Consider the following 27768-nt stretch of genomic DNA (forward strand, 5'->3'; position numbering starts at 1 on the left):
TATCTACACTCATCACCTTTTTTATATTTTATTACTGCTAATCCTTTTGTGAGATTTCCTACTAAAACTAGAAAACAATTTCATATGATACTTAAAAACAAACAAACAGGTGAACATTACTTTTGGCCTTTACACAACAAAGTTTTGTTAAAACAGTGTTGCTAATGACATGAATTGTTCAAGGATGATAAGTATGACTCTAAACTAAAAGTACATAAGCACCAAAATGGAAAGCTAAAGTTTTCTGCTAGGCAACTGCAGAACTGTAGTAAATTCAAATTTTGCAAAATGCAGTTCACAGATTTTTTGATATGCATTTTCTTTAATAATTTAGTTAAATACTGCATTATGAAAATTACTATTTTCAGCAAAGGGAAGGTACATAATAGTTCTTTACATTTTCATTACATCGACTCTGGAAGTGTGGCCAACCATGTCCCCCCCATGCAAAAAAAACCCCTTCAAAACACCAAAACAAAATTAACAACCTCCCAAAAAGAACACTTTAATGACTGCTGCTTTTATAAAAGTATAGTATGTATATGTTTAGGTTTTCTATTACAAGGAAAGTCCTAAAAGCAGGAATATACATTTTTGCTTATCAGAAAAACAATGAGTCTACCATGCCCCCATAGGTGTTTCCAAAAATACTTTATTTGCTTCAATAAATCAACAGTTCCAGAAAAGGCAGCTAAAGGACTGCTTCTTTTGTTTACATTAACCTAAAATCCATTTGCCAGGCTGACACTATTACAAATCAGACATTATTGGGGATCACTGCAAATTCTTCAACGCATCTGACAAAGAACACTGCAAGAAAAGCCTGTAGTCTGGAATTTCAAGTACAAAGTGCAAAGTTTCAGGCTAAAATTCTAACAACCAAATAGAACAAAGCATTAAAATGTAACCATTGCCTTTTTTCTTTCTTAAAAACAACCAACTGAAACAAACAACAACTGAAACACTATGGCTGTGTTAAAGAATTAGCAGACAGCAACACATTTTTTACAGGTAATAGTGTCTACATAACTGCACATTCTATCTATCCACCCTCAGCAAGAATTTCTGCTTCTGAGTTGATGGCAGTACCCAGAGAATCCAGCATAAAGTAACAGTCTCTTTCTAACAAAGTTTGGAAAGCCACTGTCAGTTATAAATTCCAGGTATCTATATGTTGCATGGTATTAGTAAAATCTCAGCATCTATTGTAGATACAACAGAGAAAGCATGTCTAACCTTTGGAAGTTATTTCAAGCCTGTATGGACACTTCAACATACACTTAGAAAGTTAGTCCAGTAATCCCTGCCCTCACTTTACATTGTGGATTGGGGTTCATGAATTCCCTGGAATAAAGTCAGTTCTGGGGTACCAGCAGAAAAAGCTGCACTCTACTACTTTCTTCCCACATTCACAACGAAAGATCACGAGCATTGTTTTTACTGCCTCTGGAATACTTAAATTCTTCCAAACCAGTCCTCTGAGCAAAAAGCCAATGAATGACATGACACAGATGTTAAAGATGGCACTGAGCTATATTGTGACTACAGCACAAGGTGGCTCCTGTGAGGCTGAGAACAGGAAAGCTCTGTCATTAAGGGAATAAACAGACTCAGGACTGCAAGAGCAACAGTCAGCGCCTCCTGACAAGGCAGCACGAACTGACTAGCACTTGGGGACATTTTGCTGTCCCTGGGATTGGGCTTTAGTCCCAACAAATTCTTAATCAATATTCTCAATTTCCAGTTTGATAAAGAAAAACACAAATCTGGCAAACCCTCCCTTGTATAAGACTGCAATTGGTGCTTCTGCTTAAACTAAGTGCTCAGCACTAAACCAATTTACTACCAAATACAACACAGGCAACTGTATCCCACCACCTGCAATTTAGTGTAGCCAGCTTTTGAACAAAACCCAAGTACATTAAAAAAAATAAAATGGGCTTTGTGCCACCAACTCAGATGAATCTTTAATGTGCTATGAAAGAATTAAAGAATTAAAGTCATTTTTGTACAAATAATTTTCTGAACTGTAACAAAGTCCATACAAAAGAGTATGCAAGTGCATATTTTAAAATAAGTAGCTACAACTGCAAACGACAATTGGATTTAATATTCATTTTGAGATTTTAAACTAAACACAATAAAAAAAATATTCTATGGATTGCTGTATTGCTGACTGCCTGTATTTTTCCCCCGTTCTACAACAGTCAGTATAGTTGCAGATTGTTTTGTTTACATGCTTATACAAACTTCAGTGATATTGGCAGGAATATTCTCAGTAGTGCAAATAAACTTCTTCAGCAATAGGTTGCTCATGTGTCAGCTCTATTTAAAAGAATGAAACAACATTGCAAACAGTTTTTAAATGGGACTCTGAAGCACATGGCATGCATAGCACAGTATAAATGGTTAAGCTGTCACACAAAATTTTCTGAAGCCTAACTTCCTATCTTTACTCTTACTACAGTCCCCCAAAATAGGACTACAACTTCTCCAAAGTCCTACAAAGTTCAGACAGAAGAGATCCACTATAAAGGTCTTTGGTTCACTCCTCTGAGTTCTCTTAAGTAACTGCTGTGTCATCCACCCACACGTGGACCAGGAACATTTTTAAACCTGCATAAAATGACCACTGAAATGCAAAATCCATAGATGTTTCTAAAACACAGTAAAAAAGTAAAAAAGCACTTGACAGCCAAATCAGTTCCACTAACCCATTCTGATAAAAAATCACTCTACACACTTCCATTTTCTTCCTTTAAAAACACTGCTTATGTTGCTCACAATTCTAGGTTTTCTTTTGCTTTCAAGACACAACAATTTTTCTTTAGAATAATAACTGTCTGGACCACAATGTCAAGCAAGCTTCAACATTTCTCCTAATCTGCTGTCAACAAACACTGATCACAAAGTGAAAACATGAACAAACTCATTACCAAGACAGTAAAAGCAAGTTGTGCCATCTAGTGAAAGATTTGGCAAACATTTCAACGATTACAGTATTGTTTTGCTTTGACATAGGTTAAGATTAATGCTTGTCACTTGCCTTTACGGCTTTCAAGATTTGCCAGTCTTAGATGTGAATAGTTTCATGGACTGAAAGGAGCACTGGGGTTTGTACCAAATCTATCCTTTCAGACACTGCACTGAGTCACCACAGCAGCTGCTCTTTGGGGATTGCACATATGGGGGCACTGCTGCAGCAGCACAAACCAAACTCCTTCTCTTCCACGTGAAGGGGTGGTGGTGAAATACAAACTGGGGTGGGACCTAGAGGCAGGAGAGGAAAGCAGAAAAGGGAGGGAATAGGTTTGAGGGACATAGTAGAGAATGAGAAGGAATTCAGAGTTACATTCTTTAGAATGAGGGGAAACAAGGAAGAAAGCAAATTTCAGTTAAAAAAAAAACAAAATTAAGAGCATGTTTTAAAACATTACTTGAAATTCTGTTTCAACTACTCCAAAAACCAGTACTGGAGAACTGCAAGAGTTTTCTCTTGGACTTGTAAGAAACAAAAGTTGAAAGGATTTCCTGGTTCCTTATCTGACCCCTGCAAACTCTGGTAATCTGTTTCATCTCTGTGCATCCACTAATTAGGCAACTGAAGCAGGGCAGTCTGAAGCATTCATTTCTGCAGTAGACGACATGAAAGCACAGAATGGAGAGGTTACAGGGGAAAAAAGTTATGCTGATGAGCACTTCAAAATTTTTTTTAGGACAAGGAAATAACTCCCAAACACAGATGACTGCCTTACTACATGAATGAATTCTACTGCTGGCAGTGACAGAATTACAAACAAAGATTTACTTAAATTAATTCACTTTGTGACTACAATAAAAACTAACATAATTTACATCTACAAATAAATTTCCTTAGGATTTATACCTACTGAAAAACAGATGTAGCAAGACTGGAGTAATGGACACCTTGCAATATTCTCCTAGCTTTAAGATGACATGTAGTTTATCTGCAGCTTTCTTCTTCACATATGGAACAAGCCTCTTCACAGGCAGCCATTGCTTGCACTGAACTATGTTGAGCAGGTAAAAAATAAAAGTGGCATGGAAGTTACCTTTCTAGCTGACAACACACAAGAAGGATACATAATCCAATGAAATATTTAAAACACAGCACACTGTATTACACATGTAATTTCTTTTTCATTTCAAGTTTATTAAAACTTTAGCAGTACAAATGATCCAGGTTTTAGATTATCAAAAGACCAAACTGAAGTCCACATCTTTAAAAAAGGCGTTCCCCAAAACGTCTCTAAAACTTTGAGACAATGGAAACATTAAGTCCACAAACTCATCCATGCCTCTCATCATCTGTTCCAGGACTTGTTTCATGATCAGATTTTTTATCTTTACTAGGGGCATGATCTCTCTCCTGACTCTTTGATTTTTGGTTTACTTCTTGTTCTGCTGAGGATCTGGTCTTTTCCTTTTCTTTACTGCTGCGCGAGTATGATTTTTTTGATTCTCTCTCTTTGCTACTTGGTCTCTTTTTTGAGTCTGGACTTCTATCCTGATCTCTACTAGACTTCTTATCTCTGCCAGATTCAGGACTACTACTTTCACGGCTTTTTGAACGCCTCTTCCTTTGGCTTTCACTATCATTCCTCTTATATGAGCTTCTACTTTCCCTATTTGAATACCTTTCTCTGTTTCTGCTTTGACTTTCATCTCTCTCTGAACTCCTTGATTCTCTCCTCCTCCTGTTCTCTCTTCCTCTGTATTTATCTGGTGTACCTCTCCTTTCTCTGCTTCTTGATCTTCCTCTCCTCCTTGTTTCTCTATCTCTATTCCTTGAATAGTCCTTACTTCGACTGCGATCCCTGTCCCTGCTTCTGGATCTCCCTCTCCTACCCCTGTCTCTGCTTTTGCTGCGATCCCTTGTTCTGCTGCTGGAGCTGTGCTTCCCTCTAGCATGCTCACGCTCTTTGCTTCTTGACTTGCGTTTCTCCCTGTCTTTGCTCTTCCTATGCTCTTGTTCATTACTTCTTGAGCCTGCTCTTTTACTTCTCTCCTTGCTCCTACTTCTTTCTTTCTCTCTCCCTCTAGAATCATAGTGCTTTTCTTTTTCTCTACCTTTCTCATGGTCTCTCTCTTTGCTTCTTGATCTTAGTCTCTTTTCATCATGTCTGCTGTGTCTGGAGTCTCTTTCTTTACTTTTTGATTTCTCTCTGCTTTTACTATGGCTTCTAGATTTAGCTCTCTTCTTGGATTTGCTTTTGTTATGCTTGTCATCTTTTTCTGAATTTCTTCTTGTCTCCCTGTCTTTACTGCTGGATTTGTGATCTTTTTTCTTCTCTTTTTCCCCTCTTCGGCTTGGACTTTCAGAAACTTGCCTGTGGTCTGATATTCTTCTCTCTCTTCCTCTTCCTGGGCTCTTTTGATTATCTTTCTTGGTTTCATTTATTTCACTCCTTGGAGAGAAAAAGATAAAATTTTTAAAAATGTTTTCATTTCCCTCCACTCAGAAAAATTAAACCAGAAGTGAGACAGCTTCACAACTAAAACTTCACATCAGATAATTTTTATTAATAACTATGTATTTGCAGTAGCATGGTTAAACTCACACACAATTAAATAATGGAATAATTAAGTCAGCATCCTGGCTTCTTGAAAGCAATTGCAATTGAAAATCCAATAAAATAGGTATTACTTTTAATTAAACAAGCAAAAAAAAATTAGCAACTAAAGCTTTTTTAAAAACCCATATGCACATGTTCCAGAAAGAAATAACCTTACTTGTCTCCTTTTATCCACCTTTCTCCACTAGAGACTCTCATTCTTTGAGCTCTTTGCATTTCTTGCCTCCAATGTGGAGGAGTTTCACTGCGCCGGAATCGATCTCTTGACCTGGATCTGGAAGGTGTCCGGTAACGCTTGGAGGAAAAGAGAGAAAATCCTGCCTTAGTTTGAATTTCACATGCTGATGCCTAAGCAACATTTGCAACCCTGGCACTCTGTTCTACACAGCACCTAACAGGACACTTCACATGTATATACCAAGTTTCCACTGACAAGTTACTAACTTACTGAAAATGTATCTGACATTTAACTAAAGAGGGAACACACCAAGTCTGATCAAATAACTGATTTTAAGGTTAAGTCTACATTAGGATTTTTGTAGTCTGATGAGAGGTTTTCTGCTACTTTTAATTTGCACAAACACTAGTATTTGTTTACTAACAATGAAGATTTGTGTCTTTGACAGGCAATGCAAAAACAACACTTTACATTTGTTAAGGATTTTACTAAGAATTGGAGGGATAGAGACTTCAGTTATTAAAAACATTTGCTACATGCAGCACATAGCATATGGCTTCACAATATTGAAAGAGCCAATTTGACAGCTCCCCCCTGCCAAAAGGGGGAGAAGTCTTCCCCACATTCTTGGCACTGATGTTACTGGTTCTGTGTTCATTAGAACCCTTCTTGAGCTAGTTCCATTCACCAATTTAAATATTACCATATTAACTTAAATAAAATATTTTAATGGTTTTTTTCTCACCCCCTTCTTCTCTTTTCTGTCCTCCTTGAAACCTCAGTCTTCAAATCAATTATGATGCACTTCTTTTTTTAAAATCAACTCTCCCAATGAATATGATTAGCAACACCAGCAGTGAGATTGTGCTACCACCTTGCTTATTTTGAATAATAGATTGCAAACATTTACCCTTGGTCCTCTTCCTTTTATCTTCCTTCCAGATCTGGTGACTAACAGTCTTCTCTGGTATGTTGACTGTGAGTTTGACAGATTACTAAAAATAATTTAAAAATAATTATATAGTTTGTACAATTAAAAAAGAAGGAAAATTAGTATTACAACCTCTTCACAAACTAAATGAAAACACACCATTTTATTTTACAGCAGACAGTAACATCTGCACAGTAAAACTTCAATTTATGACCACAATAATTTTACAAGATTTCCAGGTTTTTCAATTTTTGAAAAAATAATAACTTATAGACTCAGACTGGACAGTTCCAATGCATGCCATGAGATTAAGCCAGTCATTATACATTCTTTACTCACTAAAACCATTTTCAGAAACTAGGCCTTTGTTCTAGGACAAAGACAACAGCTTCCAATAAACAGAGAAATCTCTTTTTCATCCAGCAGTGCTTACAACATGGAACTGTTCAACATGGAAAAGATTCAACATCAGAGCTCTAAAACAGCAATGTGACCATACCACTGCCAGCCTATAGTATGTGACCATACCATAGTCAGACTCAAACCAGATACATTACCTCTCTCTTTCCTTCTCTCTGCTTTTTCTCTCTTTTTCTTTCTCATCTACTTTAGGAGGACTTTTCCTCATCAGGAACCGGTTTTCAGGTATAGGAGGAATTTCTTCAGGACGGACAGTAGATAATGGCTGTGCTTCAGTATTTTCATCTTCACTTTCACTGGATGAGCTTTATTTTTGTATAGAAAATATGCATAATGAGTTATCTGGATGAGGGAAGAACCTTCAATATATTTAAATAATTCAGAAATTCTCTTAATTCAATATACAACAATACCACAAGAATCTCAGAAAACAGAGCTATTTCAGAAACAACTTTCTCCCCCCATGATATATTTGTTCCAAAGTATACAACAGCAGTATATTTCTGACCAACACTTTTTCTCTACTAATTACAATGGTGCAACACTGAACATATACATACTGTCTGTTTAGATACAACTTTTTAGTTCAATTTATTGCCTTTTAAAAACAATCTCAGGAGACTAAAAATTCAGATTTTACACTAGATATGTAACTCTCTACAGACTATAGTGATTCCAAGCAACTGGAATTCTGTGAAACTTCTGCAAAAAGGGCTTAGGTGCACAGAAACAGTATTTAGGCAGCACTGCCCTAAGTGAATGTTTCTTAAACTCCACTGCTAGCTTAGAAAAATGTGACTTGCACTGTGTCCTGGGGTGACTTTATGATGCTTGTATCCCCAATTAGGTTCTGCATCTTTAAGACTGGTTCTGAGAGCAAAGAGCGAAGAAGAATCCCAAATTTGTTATCAGAAGCTGCACTTGCTCCCCTGCATCCTTCTCCTATCTGCAGCACAGACAGTGGGACAGAGCTCTCCTGTGCTTTTAGTCAGTTTTTAGCTAGCTGAGGCAGTGAATTTCCCTGGACTGTGGTTTTTCTTTTTCTTGGAACTGTCTGAACCTGCTCTGGACTGAAAACCCAGAAGAGCACCAGGAGCTGACACCTGTGGCCACCAGGGCCTGGGACACTGCATTCCAGCACTGGAGGAACTGAACACAGACTGAGTGAGCTCAGGTACAGCCCACGACAAGGCCTTTCTGAATTTGTCATCCTTTCAGAACACCGAGGTTTTATTGTTTAATATTGCTTGTTTTTTATGCTTGTGAATACTTTGCTTTTTAAATTAACACTTTTTTGTACTTTTCTCCAAGGAAATCCTTTCCTGAACCAGTCGGGGGAAGGGCCACTTGAATCTGCTTTTCTAGAGGGACCCCTTTAGGAGTTTCCTCCCAAATTTGCCTTAAATCAGGACAAACTGACACAACTTTTATCTCACACTGAACTATAACAAAACTATTAATTTCAAAATAACATTCTCAGAAGCAAGACTGCTTTCTGAGATTTATTATCTTCCAGTGAAACTGCAAGAGTTTTGGCATATCAGACCAAAAAATTGAAGTATTAATTACTTAAGAATTATTATTTAAGAACTTACTAGAAGTTAATTTATTAATTTTATGTTTAGTTTTGCTATATTCCTGCTCCATCACATATAGTTCAAACTGACTTGTACAGAAGTAAATTTATGGCAACAAACTAGCCCTAGCCATTTCAAACCTACCACTCCAACTTTTCAAGCCAACTGAAGTCTTAGCTCATTTGTTTACTCCTTTACATGCTGCAGTACATAGGCACATGAACACGACCCTTCACAATCATGTCAGAAAATTTATTCCTGTATATGGAAACCAACAATCTCCCAGACTGCAAACCCTGCATTGCTAGTTTACACAAACGTAGCCTGCAGCTATTAAGACAACAGAATGGTACTGTAAAGTGTACATGTAACAAAACAAAACAAATCTCAAAACGGACCTTTTCTTGCTTTTCTTTCTTTTCTTCTTCTCTTTCTTATGTTTCTTGGAATTTCTTTTGTGTTTCTTTTTTCGTTTTTTAGATTTCTCTTCTGAAGCACTCTCAGAATCTGACGACGAATCAGAAGATGATTCTGAATCGCTTGAACTTTCTGAGTCACTGGATGAGGAAGATGACTTGTGTCTCTTCTTTTCTTCTTTCTTAGCTTTGGATCAGAACAGCAAACACATTTTAATATCAAACACTTCTAAACTAATCTAAGAAAAATCACCCATCTTGTATCTGTCTCTGTATCTTGTATCCTGGTAAGGACAGGATCATTCTCTCTTGTATCTTTCAGATTCTTATAGCTGTGTCATGAGATTACTTCATCAAAATACTTAAGAACAAATTGATTGTTTGGAAAAACATTGTTTCTCCATAGTACAATAAAGGGTATATCTAGGAAAACAAGACATTTTCATAATTTGGATTTATGAATCTAAATCTAAAATTTATACTGTCAAGCACTTGCAGAACCGTGTAAGTTTTCTGATGATGTTCTATACAACATAAGCTACATACCAAGAAGTCGTTAAAATGTATTTATATGTGTTTATAAAAAAAATTCTTTAGCTTCAGGTTTCACCCAACTTCATCAAATCACTAATAAGAGAAATTTTGACTAGGACCTCTTCTACAAAACTGGTACCAAACTCCCACCTGTCCTTAAGAAAGTTAATGTAACGTTTTTTGTTCCACAGTTTTTCTTGTGAGCTGTATTAGCTTAGCTAGTCTGTAATAACCTTTCTAAATACTGTGTTAATACTTTGCTTTCTTCCTTTTATTTTCTCCCCAGAACTTAAGATTTTCCCTAGAACTTTAAGATCTTCTAAAAATTCTACCACTTGACCAGAGAAATTCTTCTTTTATAATTTTTTTAAATCTTCTCATTTTCACTTATTCCTCCAACTTTAAGGAACTAAAAAAACCAAAGGAAAATATGATAAACATTCCACTTTTCTAGGTGATCATCCTCTCAAATCCCATGTTAAAAGCCTATCTAGGCCTCTGCAATATTGTAGTTGTGATCACTGCATCATTCAATTTACAGCATCCAGTAACATGGCTCAGTCATCATCTACTCATTCCTAAATAAATCCAGTTCTTCCACCTATGGAGATAATTTGCATAGTTGATAAAGCACTTCATCTGGATATTCACTGTGTGAAAATCAGATCACCTTTCCTCAACTTTAACCTACGACAAAAACACTCATACCAAGCACCTTGCTTATACTGTCATTCCTTCTGCTAGTGGCATCTTAACATCTTAGCCATCTTACCAGGTATCAGTTCTATTTTCATTCCATGAAGACCTAATTTCTTTGTGTTGCCTACCAGACAAACTCATATAATAAATACTTAAGACTCCCTTGGTATCCTAATGTACCCTCCCACAGAAATTCATCACTGTAGTTCCCTCACAGGCAACCTCTTTTTCCTTTGTCTTAAAATTAAGTTCTTAAAAGCAGCCTTCCCTGATAACTTCCTCATAATTCACATAGTCAGTTTGCTTTTACCTCCCACAGTACTGTACCACAAACAGTTTCACTGTTAGATAACTCTGCTGATGATCTTGCATGACACTGACTGCATCCCAGAAACTGCTCCTCCTATCTGGATTCCCCTCCCAGTAACTGACAAGTCCAAGGACATCTCCTGTTCCACTTGTTACCTTTGGACAACTGCTTGACAAATTTGCTTCAGCTGATGCGCTGTCACACTGTTCCTCCTTTTTCCACTGCTTCAGGCCAGCACAGCTCATCAGAGGTTCCACATTGGGCATTCAGAGAACAATTCCAGCCATGCTGCCACTTTCACAGTAGCAGCCCATTTTTCACTGGAGGTCTTACACAGTCTTCCCCTTTCAAAAGCAGGATTCTCTACACACTGGAACTTCCACCATGGTCTGTCACAGCATCTTTATCATGCTGGCTGTGTATTAGGACCCATCAAGGTCATCATCTTCCCCCACACTCTGCTCTGCCCTTCATGTGCCTGATCCTGGTGTGTAAGGCCTCTTGTTCTCCAAACATTCCCACTGCCCATCACTATCTAGAACTGAGCCTTACAGCTTCATAGACTGGGTATCCCATCACCCAGGCACCAATTTCCCTCCTTGGCCCACCAGGCCAGCTACAGAAACCAGAGCTGCCATGAATGCATCAGTACTGAGTCAGAGATACAAGAACATAAAGGTAACAAAAAGGTACAAAAAGGTAAAGGCAACACAAGTCAAATCCTTCCAGAAGCCTGTTCTCTTTTAAGACAAGTCAGAGGGAAAACAAAATTTTTGTATTTATATCACTCACTCTTTGGATGACAAGCACTTTAAAGCCCTGCCTAAAGGCTGCAGGTCATCACTGTTTAGTGACAAAAATTTCATTTAGTCATTCAAGAGTTCTAGTGTGGACTTCAAAGGGAGTGTGACAATCCAATGAAGACATGTATGCAAGTGGGTGTCTCATTCCCTAGTTTCATCCACCCTGCAGCTGTACTGTTTTATTTTCTAGTTACAGCACCTGTGCATTTGCCAAGAGATGCTATGCTACAGAATACTGTCCAAAAAAACCATAATTGTATCCTAACACATGGCATGATCCAGAACCTTTCAGAAATCAGGAGCCAAAAGATAAGTTTGCTTGGAATTCTGTGGTATTGAAGAGATCGCCTCAGATGCCAAAGTCATTCTACCAAATACCACAACAAATGAGCAACAAGGAGGTGAAAAAACAAGAAGCTGAAGTTCAAATGCTTGTATTTTCCTTTGCCCAAACAAACCATTATTCTTGTGTGTCACAGACATTTCTTTTATGAAAAATCCTCTTTCAGGATTTTTCTGGCTGAAGCTGAGAGTTTCAGCAACAAGACAAACAATAGATTATCTGCTGCTGTGGAATGCAACAAGTCTGTCTGGATTGACCCAACTTGCATGTTTATAATTAATGACCAATCCAGAGCTGAGATCTCTCGGACACAGTCCGAGAGAGCTGGTTTGTTTTTCATTCTTTTACTTTCTATTGTTTGGTAGCTAGCAGCTTCTGGAAACTCTCCTTTCCTTTTCTTTTTAGTATAGTATAGTATATGTATATATCATAACATAATAAATCAAGCCTTCTGTAATGGAGTCAAGGATCTACGTCTCTTCCTTCACCCAAACACCCTTGTGACCACCGTCACACTTGTGCTTCAAAATTCTTGGTGCAACCCTTCCCAGTACATAACAGAACGTGCTAAGAATTAAATAGCAAACAAAATAAGCATCTTGGCTTTCTGCTAATGAGATTCTCCATGGTGCACAGGAACATCTTAGGTTCTGCTTCTCCTATAAAATAAGGCTTGATCCAAGCTCTCATACCATGTTCAGTTCTGCAATGGCAGAGCAGGACATCCCTTCCAGAAAGAAAGACAGGTTCTGTCATATTCCTCTTTAAAAATAGTTTATAGTAACTTATAAAGTGTATGAGCTAAAGGGCCAAACCCAGACTTATAATCTAAGTGCCTGTTTTGAAGAGTTACCTTAGAGCAACCTGAAACAAGTTCAATACCTTCCAAAGAAGTATGAGTTATCAAATAAAGTCAGACTGCCACCAATCTTCTTAACACAGCACTCTACTTGATATGACACGTGCTTGCCAGCTTTGTACTAAATGTAGTGAGTATAAGAAAACTCAAGACAGGAGAAGCTTGGAAAAAAAGTGCGTACGATTGTTCTTTAATGTCTTTTGCATCATCAACTTTTAAGTTCTTTAGAAGACAGATCGCTCTGCAATGTTATACACCTTTTCACCAACCAAGCCATCATCTATCACAAGTAAGCTTCTACATATTTTATAAGCAGCCAGCATGGAAGAAAACAAGCAAAATTACCTCATATGTACAGTTCAACTTTACCTTTGGATTTTGGAATTAACTCTCCACAACTCAGTATGCGTACTTCAGCATATGGTTTACTAGATGCATCTGTTTTCTGGTTTTCTATTTCTCTCACAACTTCCTGACCTGAGATGACTTGTCCAAAAACAACATGATGCCTGAAGAACATAAACAAAAGTAAGTATTCTTAGCACTTAACTTTTCAAGGCAGTTCCCAAACAAATGTAAGAAGAAAATAAGAGATATTTACCCATCTAAGTGAGGTGTAGGTTTAGTTGTTCTGTTGTTTCCAGATTTTAATTTAAAAAGAAAAACAAAAGCAGCATTAGTGAAAAGCCGTCAGCATTCAAAGCATGTAATCTACACATAGGAAGATGAACATTATTTTGAGTGTACTAACAAAACTGAACAAAACCAATATATATCAGTCTATGTTTGTGTGCAGTTAAAAATATTTAATGTTTTATATGTTATACTAGCTATTCAATGAAACACTTTGACTATTACACTTTACTGAAAAAAAACCCAAAATTGCACATAGATTTTTAGACAGAATCCTCATATAGGATATAGTAAATTTCTACTCATTGAATTATATAAATACTACCAGGAACAGATACAAAAGTCTGCAGGAAAAATGCAAATAACCTTTTACACATTAGAGAACAACCAGAAAACTGGAAGAAAAAGTATCTGCATGTAGAGATTACTTGACACAGGAGAACTGACTCTCTCTCAGCTTTTCCCCATACTAGCATTACTAAGGTATACATGTCAGTTATGGAAGAGTAGAAAACTGGGATGATTAATGATCATTTACAAATCCCAAAATAAGGTTTTAATGCTGACATCCACAACTCGTTATGTTAACTAAGGCCATGAAACATGGGTAAGACTGATGTATTTTGAGGATATTTTCTGTAGATAATTTAGAATTTAAAAGAGTCTACTGCAATGTATTTTTAGAACTTAAATTTTACCTATAAGTAAGACTGTACTGGAAAGCTATTTTGTGATTAGAAAAAGCCCTCTACTACTTTGGAGAGCTCCCAGAGCTCTTTTGCCACTTTTCTGAAAACAATTCATTAGAGTAATAAGAATTTTACAAGCAACTAACAGGTTTGCTTTTTTGCCCAAGTTAGAACACAGCTACTGAAAACTACTGAAAGTCCTTTTGCACAGAAAATTAAATACAAATAAGCCCATCGGGGTAAAAACAAGTACATTAGGAAAATGGTTACTTCCAGGCAGCCTGGTAAAATACCATCAATTTTGGCTTTCACAGGAGCTAGTCTTCAATATTTAAAAGGATTCCCTTAACAGCTTACAAATAGCAAACCATATACACATTTCAAGACATTTCAATACTTACATAAAGAACTGTGAACCATTTGTATCTTTCCCTCGGTTGGCCATTGAAAGGAGAAATTCTTTGTTGTGCTTTACAGCAAAACTTTCATCTAAAGAAAGTGTTTTCAGTTACTTTTTAAGCATACGATATATGCTTAGGTAAATGCTATCATTTAGTAAATGAATCCTAATTAAATAAATTTGTTACCCACTTGAATGAAAAGTTGTGTTACTAAAAGTAACAGCTATTTTTAAAACATCATTCTGTTAATTCTATGTAACAAGGAGAAATATGAATCCAATGATTTATAGCCTGAGAGGAAAAAAAATTAAAATTTAGTATTCTTGCACAAAAGATCTGTCTCCTATCAACACTAGCAGAGATGTTTAAGTTGTTGTTCTACTTTTCTTTGGAACAGAAGCTGTGTATTAATGATTAATAAATCCTAATTTTCAGGCATTTTGTTGTTTTGGTTTGGTTTTTTTTTAAGTATGCATAGAGAGTTTGATAGGAATCCCAAACAACTTGTTTGTCTGACGGACAGAGATGTATTTATCAAGTTAGCCAACAAGAAAATTAGTTTAACTTCAATGAATCCTACTTCTTACATGCAAGGAACTGCTAATAGTTCAAACTAAATCCCAATGAAACTATGAAATGAAAAAAAGCGTAAAATGTAATCACTATTCTTCATTTAAGACACCTGTAAGAAATAATTCTCTCCCTTCTTTCCCAAAACAGCAAAAAGGCTTTTGGGGGAAGGAAATTCTGCAGACACGAGGACATTTGCTCAATGCTGTTTGGATACAGATAGCAGGAGGAAGTATTGACAAAGAAAAATGTACAATATTCATAATGCTACTGTCACTAGCCATGAAAGGGACAGTCCCACTCACTCTCCAATCACCTGTACAATAGCATCAAGTGCCAACCTAATCCTATGGTGCATTGGTTAACTGATCCATGAAAGCAAAACTTTCCACAAATTCAGTTCCATACAGGGACCAGCCAAGTTGAACAGCCAGCCCGCTATTGCCAGAAGGTAACTGGAGGTTGTGCTCATTTTTCCATTTCTCCCAGCCATACATTTCCTCAAATCCAGCTACTCATTTGTTTTAGTTCTTATGCTTGCCAAATTGGATCCACTCACTAACATGGGAATATATAAATTTTTTTTTTGCTACAATAATCTTCAAGCATTTTAGTAAGCTGAATCAGGCTAGTTTGATGGGAGAGTCAGAGAAGGTAAGGCCTCCTCCCTCTTTTGGCAGTTGCAAACTGTTGATTCCACTCAAGGTCTGATATAAATTTGCAGCCTGGCCCAACTACAGCAATGAATAATTATTGTGTGTGCTGCAAGCTCAGACAACAACCAATGGCAAAAAAAAGTATCTGGGAGGGGAGAAGGGCTTAACCTTGCCTGGGTGGCAGCTACCCAGCACCTGTGCTTAGGTGTAACACAACAACTGCTCCAATAAACACAGATGCTCCACTATATTCTGGGCAAACACAAACTGAGAAATGCAGCAACTATAACTTCTTCTGCAACACTGGCTGAGAAAGAACCAGGTCTGTGAGAAAACTAAAAGCTCTACCATCTTGGGTTCAGTAAAGCAGGGCTGTGCGTTTTTTAAATAAAAATTTGCAAGGAAACCTAACCCCATCAACACCTTTCTCCTTTTCCTTCAAAGAGAAGATCATCCCCAGCTTTTAGCTTGCTGAGCAAGCCAAAAGTAAATGTCTAAAACCAGCAATAAAAATGTAAGTCTGGTAAAAGGGACAAATACAAAGGAGTTCAGTTTTAGTTTTTTGTTCATTAAAATGGTTCGTATCTTAAAAGTAAAATAACTTTAACCGGACAGTCAAAGGCCTTCAAGACCAAACAAAATCTTTTTAAAAAATGGAATTCAGGTTTACAGAACAAAGACTACAGGACATAAAGGTAATTGTTTAATTTAACGCCAAAATAGAACAGACAGATAGAACCCTTACCTTCAAAAAAGCCACCATAAATGGATTCTCCTCCTCTGCCATTTCCTTAAAAGAGGAAAAGTGACAGTTAAAGTAGTGATTAAAAGAGTTACATTATGTGGAAGGTACTTCATAACACTGATGTAACTGCATCCAAGTCACTGACATTATTCTTCAAGATATGCAAACACAATCAAGATACATCTTTGTAATCCAGAAGTAAAAAACTTGGAAAACAAGAAAGTATTTTCCCATGTATTCAGCAACAGTCTCCTTTTCTTTATTTCCCAGCAGCAGATACAATATTTAATTCTCATGCTTCAACCTTTCAGTAGCAGGTATTTGATTCTCTCAACGATTGAGATAACTTGAGCAAAAGTGGGTGAATGCACATATAGAAATTTATTATACAAATTCTCATGGAAAGGTGCTCACACAGACGAAAAGGAAAAAAGCAGAGATATCTGTCAGAGAATAATCAATTTAAGTAAATGGTTCTATATAGAACTTTTGAAATGTTTTATTACATAAGCGTCAAAATTTTCTTTAAAGATTCATGTCATACCTTCACTGAAGTCGCCTCCTTGGATCATAAAATCTTTCACTACCCTGTGAAACAGACAACTTTTGTAATGCAATGGCTTTTGGGTGGACTTTCCTGTACCCTTTTCACCTAAAGAAGAAAATGAACAAAACCAAAAATTACTCTCTGCATCTTCATTACAAAAAAGTTCTATGTAAAGCACTCAATCAAAATCATCTTCTGTGCTCTGAAAAACTGGCCTGTGAGGCAGACTTACCTGTAAGAAAGTGGCATTTACGAAAGCAGTGGAGAAACTATTTTCTGTCTCTACAGTTATACTAGAAGAACTCCTTACTGACATTAGTATACAACTCTGGACACTGCCATGCAGATTGACTGAAGCTAAACATCCAGTTTGTATTTATGACAACTAGTATTGCTCAGAAACACGTAAGAAACAATCAGATCTGTACTTAAAAAACAGCAAGGCTAAGGTACCATAAAAACTTGTAAGAAAGCCATAGAGGCAGGGGGAAGGGGGAGGACTCTCATTCCCCCCTCTCTCATGATGACAACTGCCATCTTCCTCCCTTGCATCGGCTCTGCTGTTTAAGCAAACTCTGCTTCAGCTACAACACAACGGCCTCTCCCTGCTCAAAGAGAGAGGATTTCTGCTGAGTCAGCCAGATGAATGGCTCATGGTGGGTCCTGTGAAGGTAATAGCAAGGTAATCAGTGGGACTTCTCAGGGAAGACCGCTTCCTCTTCATGTTGGCAAACTGTTAGACAACATCTTCCTATAATCTTATTCTGAGCAATTAAACTGGAAGCTTTTGTCAAGGGCAGTTCCTCTGAACTTACAGACTGGCGTCTCCATATAGATTTGAATAGCTAGAAAAAAACCCCACTTTTGATAGGAACTCTGATGAATGTAATGTTGTGTATGTTCCACTAACTTGGTGTATGCCAGGAAAACATGGAGCTGTGGATCCCTGTTTTACAAAGGCAGCACACACTTTTCAGAACTTCCAGACAAAAAGATGAGTAAGAAAAACAAAAACTAAAAGCTTGAATAATTTGCTGATGATCAATATCAAACCTTCTGCATCTTTTTCTATTCTATTCTTGTATGTGTTAAGGCAGCACAATAGTTCAGGATCTGAATTTGATTATGGATGTCAGCAACAAAGGATGAACTTAGTTTTATGTGTTGCTGACCTGAAACGCTGCTGAAGACTTCAAATCACAAATATAAGGCAGCAGTGGGGAGTAACACCTTTATTCAATAATCTGACTTTTGGGAGATTGATACCAGATCAAGAATGCCACAGTCACGTGTTAACATAGTCATAGCCATTAAAAATCATTAAAGTTCAAATTTGTTAACAATTTTTGATTATTTGATTTTGCCATTAAACCTATTGTCAGATCAGATAATGCCTACATTCCTGCAGACATCCTGAATGGTGCGCTGCACGATCTAGTTCACTTAACATGAATGGAATCATGTATCCACACCTGATTCAGATCATATTAGTACTGCTGAGGGATTCACTATTAACAGCTACAGACTCTTGACCTGAAAAATAACCAAGCTGGAAGGAAAGGAAGCAGAAAAAGCTGAAGACAGAAAGCATATATGCTGTTTATGTATTCACAAAGTTATTCTTGCAACAATAAACCCAAGTTTTGCTAAGCTGTCAGCATTTGCAACAAAAGTATGCAGTCCACAGTAAAGTAATTCTCTTTGTAAATGTTTCCAAGCGAGAATCTCCTGAGTAATTTCCTCAAGAAATACCCTTTCAATAGGAGTAGAAATCACCAGCATCCATCAAGAAATTAAAATAACAAAAAACAACTGATGAATAAAAGCATCACCTTTCAAATTCCACAAAGTATCACAAGACTGAAACGTAAGTCTGCATGGTTGACCTCTTGCTGGCTACCTTTCAAGACTGGATGATGTTATATAATGTGAGCAGTAATATCTGAGCTAGTAACAGAAAATCAGCTTACTGTGCCCGTATTTAAAGTTGGTTAGTATATACTCCCTGCAACACACTAAGCCAAAGCTACAACTGCTTTGGCTTTACATCATATTTGTAGGCTCATATGCGCACCATCAGCTAAATATTTGGAGGTGTCAAGAACCAATTCTGAACTTACTTCCATATTTAAGAAAATGTCACAAATTATAACAGACATCAAACTAGTTAACATGGCATTACATTAAAAATTACAGATTAAATAGTAAAATCTACAAACCTGTGCAAAGGCAGCGAAAATTCTCACATGTCTTTGGACACACATCTGAAAACAATTCAAAGACCACTCTTCCAGCTAGAAAATAAAAATAAACACCGTATTTATTGTGAAGTTAAATGGTATTTGTATTATTCCTATACATATCTCACATGAATACCACACTACTGAATTGATACTTGAATTTTCTTACCGGGTACATTGTTGATGGCTATGTCAAAAAAGCAACGCGGTCTCTGGACCTTTACTCCCATGGCTTCAGAAATCTAATTACTGTAAGCAATGAAAATAAAATTTAGTTTTTCCTTCTGTGCGCTGAAATCATGTGTAAGTCAATAGAGGTGTAAGTCAATACAAAAAGACAACAAAAACTGCAGAAAAGCAAACAAAAAGCCCCAGACAGCCCCAGACAGCAAACATTAGCATTTTTTGAAGTTCAAAAAATGCCCAGTACTTTGGGCCATTTTAATGTGTTGTAGCCCCAAATGAGTGATTTTCTTCATGTCTGTTGCAATAACATTAAATTTAAACTTGAGTGCCATACTTCAGGTGGGGAAATACAAAAGGAAAAGATACTGTGAGATAGGGGAAAGGCTCCAGCATTCAATTTTCAAATTTCAAAATTCAGTACTTCCTGGATTCCTGTCATGGCAGTTACCAGGCATTGCTCCAATTAGGAGTCAAACCATTCTGGACAAAAAAAAATTACAAAGGTGTATTTTTTTTTCCACAGCTGCTGCTAAGTGAAATTATTTTGGTTTTTCATTGTCTCTTTTCCTTTTATATAATTGTTTATCTCATGGGACACCCTCACTAGTATCATTTAAAAGATGTATAGATGCATAATGCTGCTTAAGGACATGGTTCGGTTGGAGACTTGGTACTGCTAGATTTACCATTGGACTCAATGGTCTTAAGGAGTTTTTCCAGCCTAAATGATTCTATGATTCCTTATAGAGAATTTCAATGCAACTTTTGCCTTAGACTATATAAATTCTTTTATTTTTGTGTATGGAATTAAGCTATGTCTTAATTCCATTTGCACCTCCAACAATTGCAACATTATGTACAATCATATTATTTCCCTTTTCTAAATCCCTATCCTCTCTGAGTTACTTCAGACTGGGAAAAAAAACAACAACAACAACAAAAAAAAAGAACAGTGACAGCAAAATGATCTGTAAGACAGGAGTACCTTTTCCAGAATTTGGAATATAATCCATACATTTTCAGTCCTAATTATTTTTTATTGCCAGAAAATATGGCTCAAATCTAGCTGATATACCACACACATCTCTCCTAAAGCTTCATTCATAGTTGTACCACAGAACACGCTTGAAAAACTCAATTGTTACCATCTGTCACTCTCAGCATATGAACAAGAGGCTGTAAAAAAATCAAGAGAGCAGTGTAATCATGTTAGCCTATATTCTCCCTACTTGTGCTGTCACTCCTAACATTTTGCTAAGATTACACAGCAAAAATCATAGGAACAATGCAGGACCGGTTTAAATTAAATATCACTCAGTAGTTCATTATTCATGTGATTTTTAGCATGAAAAGATTTTAAAAAAATGCAGAATCTCACTAGATATTCTCTAGGTGTGTAACAGATCCATTCATACACACAAACCAGACACTGGTCCAAGGCAGCAGGCTTATCTCAGTCTGCTTGAATTGAAATAGCATTTGTCTCCTATTAGTACAACCAATTTTGTGGCCAGCAGAGAAACAAGCAGAGAAGATGGCCATAGGTGAAAACTCGGATGCCATAGGTCAGCAGGAGGCTGCCCAGGTCACCGCAGCCAAGGCAGGCAGGGTGTGGCCAAGGAGGGGATGGGATGGGATGGGATGGGAGGGTGCGGACAGGCTGCTCTCAGAGCTGAGACCCCACAAAGCACAGCCACTCACTGACGGGGGCACAACAGACCACACAGCTGCATGGTGATACTTTTTTCAACGAATCCTTTCATAAATGCTGTCATAAATATTGTTTGGTGCTAGAACTGCCAGTTTTAACTGAACTGAGACCTCTAAGGAGCATCAGTACCACAATTGATTGGCTGCTTGTACTCAAACTTTAAGCATTTAATTCTAATGCTTAAGTGAGAAGGAATTTCCTGCTTTACAAGCAGTTTTCTTGAGAAACGTAGAGTTATGCTTTAACACTTATACACAGTATTTAAGCAAAAAAAAAGACAATTATCTTAATACATTATAGGTGAAATAATTAATACGTGACATGTGAAATAATACATGAAATAATTTTTATTTCAAACACTGATAATGAGTAAAGCTACATTGTGAAATAAATATAAATATACCTATGTCAATTTTTAACTCTGCTTTGTAGATGATGGGAGAGAGAAATCAGAAATAAAGAATTGTACCCAATTCCCTATCAAGTTTTCTCAATTTGATGTTTTTCTACTTTAACATTGTTTCAAGAGCAGCGGAACAAACAAAGTTAGTCCAAATTCTAACCACTACCTCCAGTGTACCCTGCACTTTCCCTAAATCCTCCAATAATATCCCCTAAACACCAGCTGCACTAGATTGTAAATGACAGGTATGGCAATGGGTCACTACGAACCCCCTGAACAGACACCAGGCCAAGCAAATATATCTCTCTCTCAAGCTCATGGTGCCCAGAAAACCAGGCTAAGATATCAGTGACATTTATCCCACCTACCTCACAAGTCAAGTGAGTGTTTCTTCTCCAACATACTTAAGTATACTTTGCACTGTTATTTCAGCCTTTTCCTGATGTGCTACAGGGCAAAGTACCAAGTTACAAACAGTCCTTAAAAGTAGTAATTTCTATTCATGTAGTAACACCAAACACAATCTTCTACATACTCATAGTTTAAAACCTGTCCATATTAAAAGGGGGTCTGAATGTTGAATACAAAATCAACAAAGAAAACCACCAACAACACGCCAAGAATAAAGTCGGAAAATATCACCAATGAAGTCAGAAAATCATACACGTAGTAGCACTACATGCCTGATAACAACAGGGCTTAAATGATTTGTGCTATTTCTCTCTCAAAATTTCTTTTCGGATAGAACATGGATATCCTTAACCCTCAATACCCTGCATTTTTAAATTGTGAACTTGATGGAATTTCACTAGTGAAAGGACTATGAATTTAATGTCAACCCAAAAGATGCTTACTATACATACATTCAAAAAATGTGCTATTCAGGACAACCTTGGTAAGTCAGCTCACTTTTCCTTCCAAAACTCCAAGAAAGGACAAAATATCAGCCCAAGTACTACTCTGAAATTTTCAAGTTATTCATCATTCTCAACCACCTTCTGTTTGAAGAGGCTCTTACTAAGTCTAAGTAGAATCCATAACAAAAAAAGCCCCAAAGCCAACCAAGCACCTAGAACATCACTTCAGCATACCTAAACAAAGGACTTCTTTCTTTTATGTCTGAAAGTAGAATTACAGTTCAGCTTAGAGCATATTGGCATTTGCTGACAAATACATAAAAAGTACTCAGTCTTGTTAGAACAGCTGCATCCACAACCAACATTTCACCAACTGTGCCCCTCAGGCTTCACATTACTTCACACCTCCATCAGTCTCATTTATTTAAATATGTGCAGGATAAAGCTGGCCAGCTCAAGGCCAGGCTGCCAGCAGCTCTTCTCCTCCAAAATGATCTGTGCCAATGGAAAAAGATAACTATCCCAAACTGTTCACAAGCATCCTTCCACCAGGGATTATCACTGCTATTTGTTGATGTGTTTAGAAAACGCACCTTGGGGAATTTTATTTCCAAAATCACCCGTGCTAGCAGGGATCTGGTAATAGTACTTTTTAACACATACTAGAGCCTTTTGACCTAAGAGGCCAAAAAGCACTCACAGATGCACATTAACTGAATATCAGCACGTCATGCAGCCCAAAGAAGGTGACAGCAAGCAGCAATACAGCAGTATTTCCTTGTTTTCTAGGAGGGAAAAAAAACAACCTTCTTTATAACTGTGCTGAACTACTGATTTGTTTCAGTCCCAGTACACGACAGAATAGTAAGCAAAGACATATTTAGTAGGAAAAAGATACATTGTGTCCTATTCCATCACTTGCTTCCCTGTCATCACCACTTCTTCCAGATTTTTAATTTCTCCTTTACCTTGCCTTTGAATGCGCTTCCTTGCGTCAACTTACAACTACCCGCACTGATCTTCATTCAATGTCCAAACAAAGCAAACAAAGTGCATAAATTCACATTGCTAGCATTTTGTTTCACACCATCTAAAGGCAGCAAGACTAAACTACATTGATACATATTTCAAAGACAGGCATGCAGAATCTTCAGAAATGTATTTTAAAGCAAAACTTTGCATGCAGAAAATGCAAATGCACAAAGTGAACACAGAACATATATTCTTCAAGGCTGTGGCTGCAGTCACTTGAAGGCAATATAAATGTGGGCTGATACTACAGTAGAGAGTTCCTACACCCACATGTTTAGCTTGCATACAAAGTGGGTACCTGGCTGAATAAAAACCAGCCTTTCCTTCTCCCTCCACAGAAGAATACAGCAGCAGCACCTATCAGCCTGAAGTGATGGCAGAGGCACAGACTAAAAATGTTACAAGTTCTTTCCAGTATGGATTAAACTAGAAGTGAATTTATGATTTTGAAATGGGAGACATGAAAATTTGTTCACAGATCCATTCCTGTGACAGAGCTTGCAGCTGTGTTAGTATGATACCAAAGATGTCAAAAAATCCTAAACACATCAACCCTCTATCTCCATAATTTCCATAGCATTTTTCCATAAACACTACCATCTTTTCCTCTGTACTTCACAATCTCAAAACTCTGAATTAGCAGCAATGACATCTAGGGAAATGATTTTTTTTCATTTCACTAACCAGCAGCACAGGATTTTTGTTGCCAAATTTAGGAATAATGTGCTACACTAGAACACATTTCAGATTTAGGATGACGTCTTTGCAATCACATGGATTTAACATACCTATAAGAAAGAAAATATTTGCTTTCTACACAGCTCTATGAAATTTATGTAGGAAGACTTTCAAGTCATCATTAAAAATCATGCATTATAAGCTTTCAATCTGACAGGAAAGAAAAACCACTCATAAAATAAAACTTTCAACATTTTTGCAGGCAAAAAGGGATTCACTCCACTGCTCACCAGGCCTCCTGTCTACAACAATGTTAGAAGTATTTACTGGACTACCAATATAGGATCTGTTTCCCTCTAAAAAAGGAAATCAGACACCTGACAATATCAACCCTTGTCTTCCATGGACATGAGGCAAGGGAGACCTTAGAAAATATCTGTCACCCTTGGATAGGTCCTGACTAAATATGCAGTACATACACCTAACCCTACTGCACTGGCAAATCACTTATACCACTTTCAGTATGATTTCTTGCAATTATGAACATGAATTTAGTCTTCTTGTACTAAAGTATAATGAATGCACACCCAGTTTTAACACCCCAGCTGGGAGAGCATAAAATTCAGCTGAGAAGGTAGTAACATTCTGAAACTGTTTACACAGAAATACAGGCTCCTATTGGATCATCCCCTTTATTTTTCTAGAAAAGGGATTCCTTCAATGAAAAATGTTAAAATATCCAACCATGCTCTTGTCACTTGCAACTAAAAATCTGTTGTCAAGTCTTAGTCACAATTTTCTCTTATCTAATTTACACAGAAAGTACTTGTTTTCCTGATTTGTGAAAAAATACAGGTGTTTTCTGTCAGGTCTGTACACAAATAAGTGCACTTGTTGGTGTGAATTTGAATTGGCCTGGATCCATGAACTTTTATTTTAAAACTTAGGAAGTATTAAGAAAAGGCAATTTTATGCCTTGTATGAAAGGGGGAAAAAACCTTTTACAAGGTGCAATCTCCAAGTCATGCAAATCCCAAAATTAATTTCAGCAGTGGAATCCTTTCCTACCTGTTACTGAAGATGAGAATAAGGCAAGACAACCATGCAACAGTAGGAGACAGCTCTGAATGCTGACCCATATTTGTCAACATAACCAAAAAACCTTGCTGTATCATGTTTTATTCTTGTGTTCTACCCCTTTCTCTACTCCTCTAGATCCCTTCTATGCTTCATCCCAGCCTCTGACCTAAACCTCACTGCATTAGAAGATGGACACATTTTTTCCCTGGCACTCACTGACTCTCTTCCAAATGGAAGCTGGCTCCTAAATTACCATCAGAGAAATCATGCTGCAGCACACTAAAATCCTTCATTCTGTTACATATTTTCACTCTAAATTCCCTCATAATCCCCAGATTTTCTGAGATCCTGTGAGGAAAAAAACCCAAATCTTCTCTTGATAGCAGCTTGATGACTGCTAGCTAATTAAAGCAATAATGTTTGTTTCACAGAAGTGAAAGAATGGGAAGTCTTAATGAGAAATGTAGTCCCAAAGGGTGCTCTCAGAGAACTCCTGATGCTGCTATCCTTTTTATGCTACCCTTCAGATCTACTGCACATACAGGAAACCACCTTATTTCTGAAATATTTATAAATCACTTTTACAAAAGGATAAATCAAGCTCTGTGAGTTTAGATGAACTAATGCTTCATAAATCATGTCTAACCTACAAATCGTTACCTTATTTTTATTGTGGTAGCACCTACAAATCTGAGCAATGCTGGACTCCATGCAATGGGAATGGTGAAACAAAATGGCAGGAAGAAGATATAAAAAAACCCTACAACATAAAACCACACCAAAAAAAATCCCCAAGAAACCACTAGTAACGTTTATTCTTGTCCAAAGAACACCCTCATCTGCTGACAATATGAAAAAAAACCACGAAACCTCCAAAATATTCTCTCAGAAAAAATACAACTTAGACTGTATGCAAAATAATGGTCTGATACATATCTTAAATTAGGTCTCAGATGGCTACTTAATATAATTAACTTAACCAGTCAAACATTACGAAACTACTGGCCAAAATAACTTCACCATTATTTATAAATTTTCTAATGGTGACTGAACTTAAAGGCAATGTTTAGCACTGCAACAGATACTCTGTCTACAGTTTGTGAGCTATTTCTTAAGTCTTTTAAGTCTCTCAAAGCCTCTTCAAGGCCTCAAAGTACAGCCATATACACGCAGTACTTATAGTTTTGGTCATGGCTACAAACAAAATGAGCCTGAAACTCAATACTCATAGAAGTCTTTGGAACGCCTTAGGAAATCCCTAAAAGAGGAGTCTCCTGCCAGACACGGTAGCCCCTACAGGCTCCACTTTCCTAGGTGAGGCCTGCAGAAGGGAGAACATGTGGCAGGCAGACAGCCCCGTTCCTTCCTCGTCCAGGGGAGGAGAGAAGACTCATTCAAACTGCCCAGGCAGCACCCGAGCCCGAGCAGGGCGCTCGCTGTGGGCACAGACCCGCGGCCAGCCCGGCTGCAGAGCGGCACAGCCGGCCTGGCAGAGCCGACCCCCGTTGCGATGCGCGCCAGGCCCCGTGCGCCGCTTCACCCACCCTACCATTCCCGCCTGCCTCGGGCCGCACTCGCGGCTCCTCACACCGCTTCCCTCCCGGGGGCCGCCCTCACCGGGATGCGCCGAGCGCCGCGGTCCGCCTGTCCCCCGCACACGGGCGGCCGGGCCTTGCGAGGGGCGGGTGCGAGGAGGTGGCGGGGGCGGCCGCCCCAAGCCCGCTCCGAAGCGGCGGCCGGGAGGGGCCGGAGCTCCTACCCGCGCCGTGACCGAGGCTCAGGCCCCACAGCGCTGCGACCACCTCCTCCTCCTCCTCCACCGTCTGCCCGGCCTCCGGCGCGGCCCGGGCGACGGCCCTCACTCTGCCGCGCCGGCGCTGCCCGGCGGCGTGGCCGGCACTCACCCGCTGGCGGCCCTTGAAGCCCCGCGCTGCTCAGCGCCGCGCTGCCGCCATGTTGGAGCTGGTGCGGCACGGACTGCGTCAGTGGCGGACAAGGCGGGAGCGGCGAGCCGGGGGCGGCGCGCCGGGGGCGGGCGGGGGAGCGCGGCGGCGGGAGCGGCGTTCCCCGGCCCGGGCACGGTGCGAGGGGTCGCGAGCAGCGACACAGCCCAGGCCAGCGGCGCGGGCCGCTCGCGAGGAGCCCAAGCGGCTGGGGGAGGGGCTCCCGCCTCCTCGGGCGCGTCAGCGGCGCTCCGCCCCTGCCGCCGGGCCAGGCCCGAGCGGGCGCGGCGCGGGAAGGAGCCGGAGGGGCTGGAGCGCGGCAGGTACACGGGCCCTTCCCAGCCCAACGTGCTCGAGAACCGTGCTTGTCTTCGCCGCCGATGGGCCCGCGAAATGGCCTAGGGTTGGTAAATGAACAGTCCTGCACGGTGCTGGAAGCGCGCAGGGTTCCTTCAGCAGTACACCTCGCCAGGGCTTGTAAAGAATTAAAATGGGAATTTAGGCCAACTGTGCAAAAAATGAGTAACTGATAATGGTATCCCATATGTATGCATTGCAATTCAAAGTTAATGTATCTTAAAATTAAGGAATGAAAGTTTATGACAATGCCTGAAATTGTGAGCACCTTCAAAATTAACTAAGACTGGTGCTGAAGTATGTACCTCCTTTGAAGGGTTTTAATTCAAACCAGTAGGCATTTGGGTCAGTAATCACATACATAATGGGAAGT

At 38.6% G+C, this 27768-nt stretch overlaps 1 protein-coding gene across 1 annotated transcript; it reads right to left on the bottom strand.

Moving 5' to 3' along the window:
- Positions 1–27259, bottom strand: PPIG (peptidylprolyl isomerase G). The gene is made up of 13 exons (XM_030951813.1): positions 27000–27259; positions 19318–19397; positions 19128–19202; positions 16906–17013; positions 16362–16406; positions 14391–14478; positions 13269–13298; positions 13037–13176; positions 9102–9306; positions 7264–7431; positions 6686–6770; positions 5755–5891; positions 1–5429 (listed from the first exon to the last, which is right to left on the bottom strand). Exons 2-13 carry the CDS (start codon positions 19376–19378, stop codon positions 4310–4312), a joined length of 2262 nt encoding a protein of 753 aa, XP_030807673.1. The 5' UTR covers positions 19379–19397; positions 27000–27259; the 3' UTR covers positions 1–4309.
- Positions 27260–27768: the final 509 nt, after the last annotated feature.

This window comes from Camarhynchus parvulus, chromosome 7, assembly GCF_901933205.1.
Source record: "Camarhynchus parvulus chromosome 7, STF_HiC, whole genome shotgun sequence".
NCBI classification, from domain to species: domain Eukaryota; kingdom Metazoa; phylum Chordata; class Aves; order Passeriformes; family Thraupidae; genus Camarhynchus; species Camarhynchus parvulus.

Excerpts from the sequence above, each read along its gene's own strand:
- PPIG (XM_030951813.1), bottom strand. The coding sequence starts at position 19,378 with ATGGGAGTAAAGGTCCAGAGACCGCGTTGCTTTTTTGACATAGCCATC. Across the intron at positions 19,203-19,317 it reads AGCCATCAACAATGTACCCG|CTGGAAGAGTGGTCTTTGAA; the intron begins GTAAGAAAATTC and ends TTTATTTTCTAG. Across the intron at positions 13,299-14,390 it reads AATGGTTCACAGTTCTTTAT|AACAACTAAACCTACACCTC; the intron begins GTAAGTATTGAA and ends TGGAAACAACAG.